General features: G+C 23.9%; 1 protein-coding gene across 1 annotated transcript; it reads left to right on the top strand.

Moving 5' to 3' along the window:
• Positions 1-244: 244 nt before the first annotated feature.
• LOC119664478 lies at positions 245-574 on the top strand (the record flags this gene model as incomplete). The annotated part of the gene is made up of 1 exon (XM_038073951.1): positions 245-574. A coding segment is annotated over one exon (255 nt), but the record flags the coding sequence as incomplete, so codon positions are not given.
• Positions 575-673: the final 99 nt, after the last annotated feature.

Here is a 673-nt window from a genome sequence, read left to right as displayed (position 1 = left end):
CACTGGGTAGTGTCTTTATTAACCTATATATATTATATTTAAGAGTCATGCTAAATAAAGTATTAAAGCAAATGTATCATATTCTTTCATTAACAAACCTGATTTACAATTAAATATAATATTAAATTTTAAAAAATAACAACAATAGAAACAAAATTAGTGTTTTTGAAAACAAAAAAGTTATTAGTCATATATGAGTTCTTTGAAATTTATTTTATTTAATTTTATTATTTTTATATTTTAGGTATTGGAATCAAATGTAACCCAACTTTTAGATGAAGTAAGAGATTTTAATGCAGATTTACTGGAAGTGCAACGACTTGATACGTTAATCGATACACTTAGGAATTACAATGGACCTACAATATGTCATGAGTGGCCCTTTCCTTTAATATTTAAAGGTACAATCGATGAAGCTGATGTGGCCCAAATCCTCAACTCACAGCGTGACTTCAAAAGTGAACGAAAAAAGTTTGGTATAGAGAATTTTGACACGTAACGTTTAAAGTCTGCCACAAAAACCTATTAAATAAATAAATTAAATTAGTATTAAAAAATATTATTTTACGATCAATAACAATTTATTATTTTAAACTCAAATTAATTTTTTTTTATAAACCATAGACTTCTGTACATATATATATAATATAGTATATGTTATAAATATATATAT

Source organism: Teleopsis dalmanni, unplaced genomic scaffold, assembly GCF_002237135.1.
Source record: "Teleopsis dalmanni isolate 2A unplaced genomic scaffold, ASM223713v2 unscaffolded_contig_1986, whole genome shotgun sequence".
In the NCBI taxonomy this organism is placed as follows: domain Eukaryota; kingdom Metazoa; phylum Arthropoda; class Insecta; order Diptera; family Diopsidae; genus Teleopsis; species Teleopsis dalmanni.
Note: the sequence above shows the minus strand (reverse complement) of the source record. Positions and strands in the feature narration are given on the sequence as shown.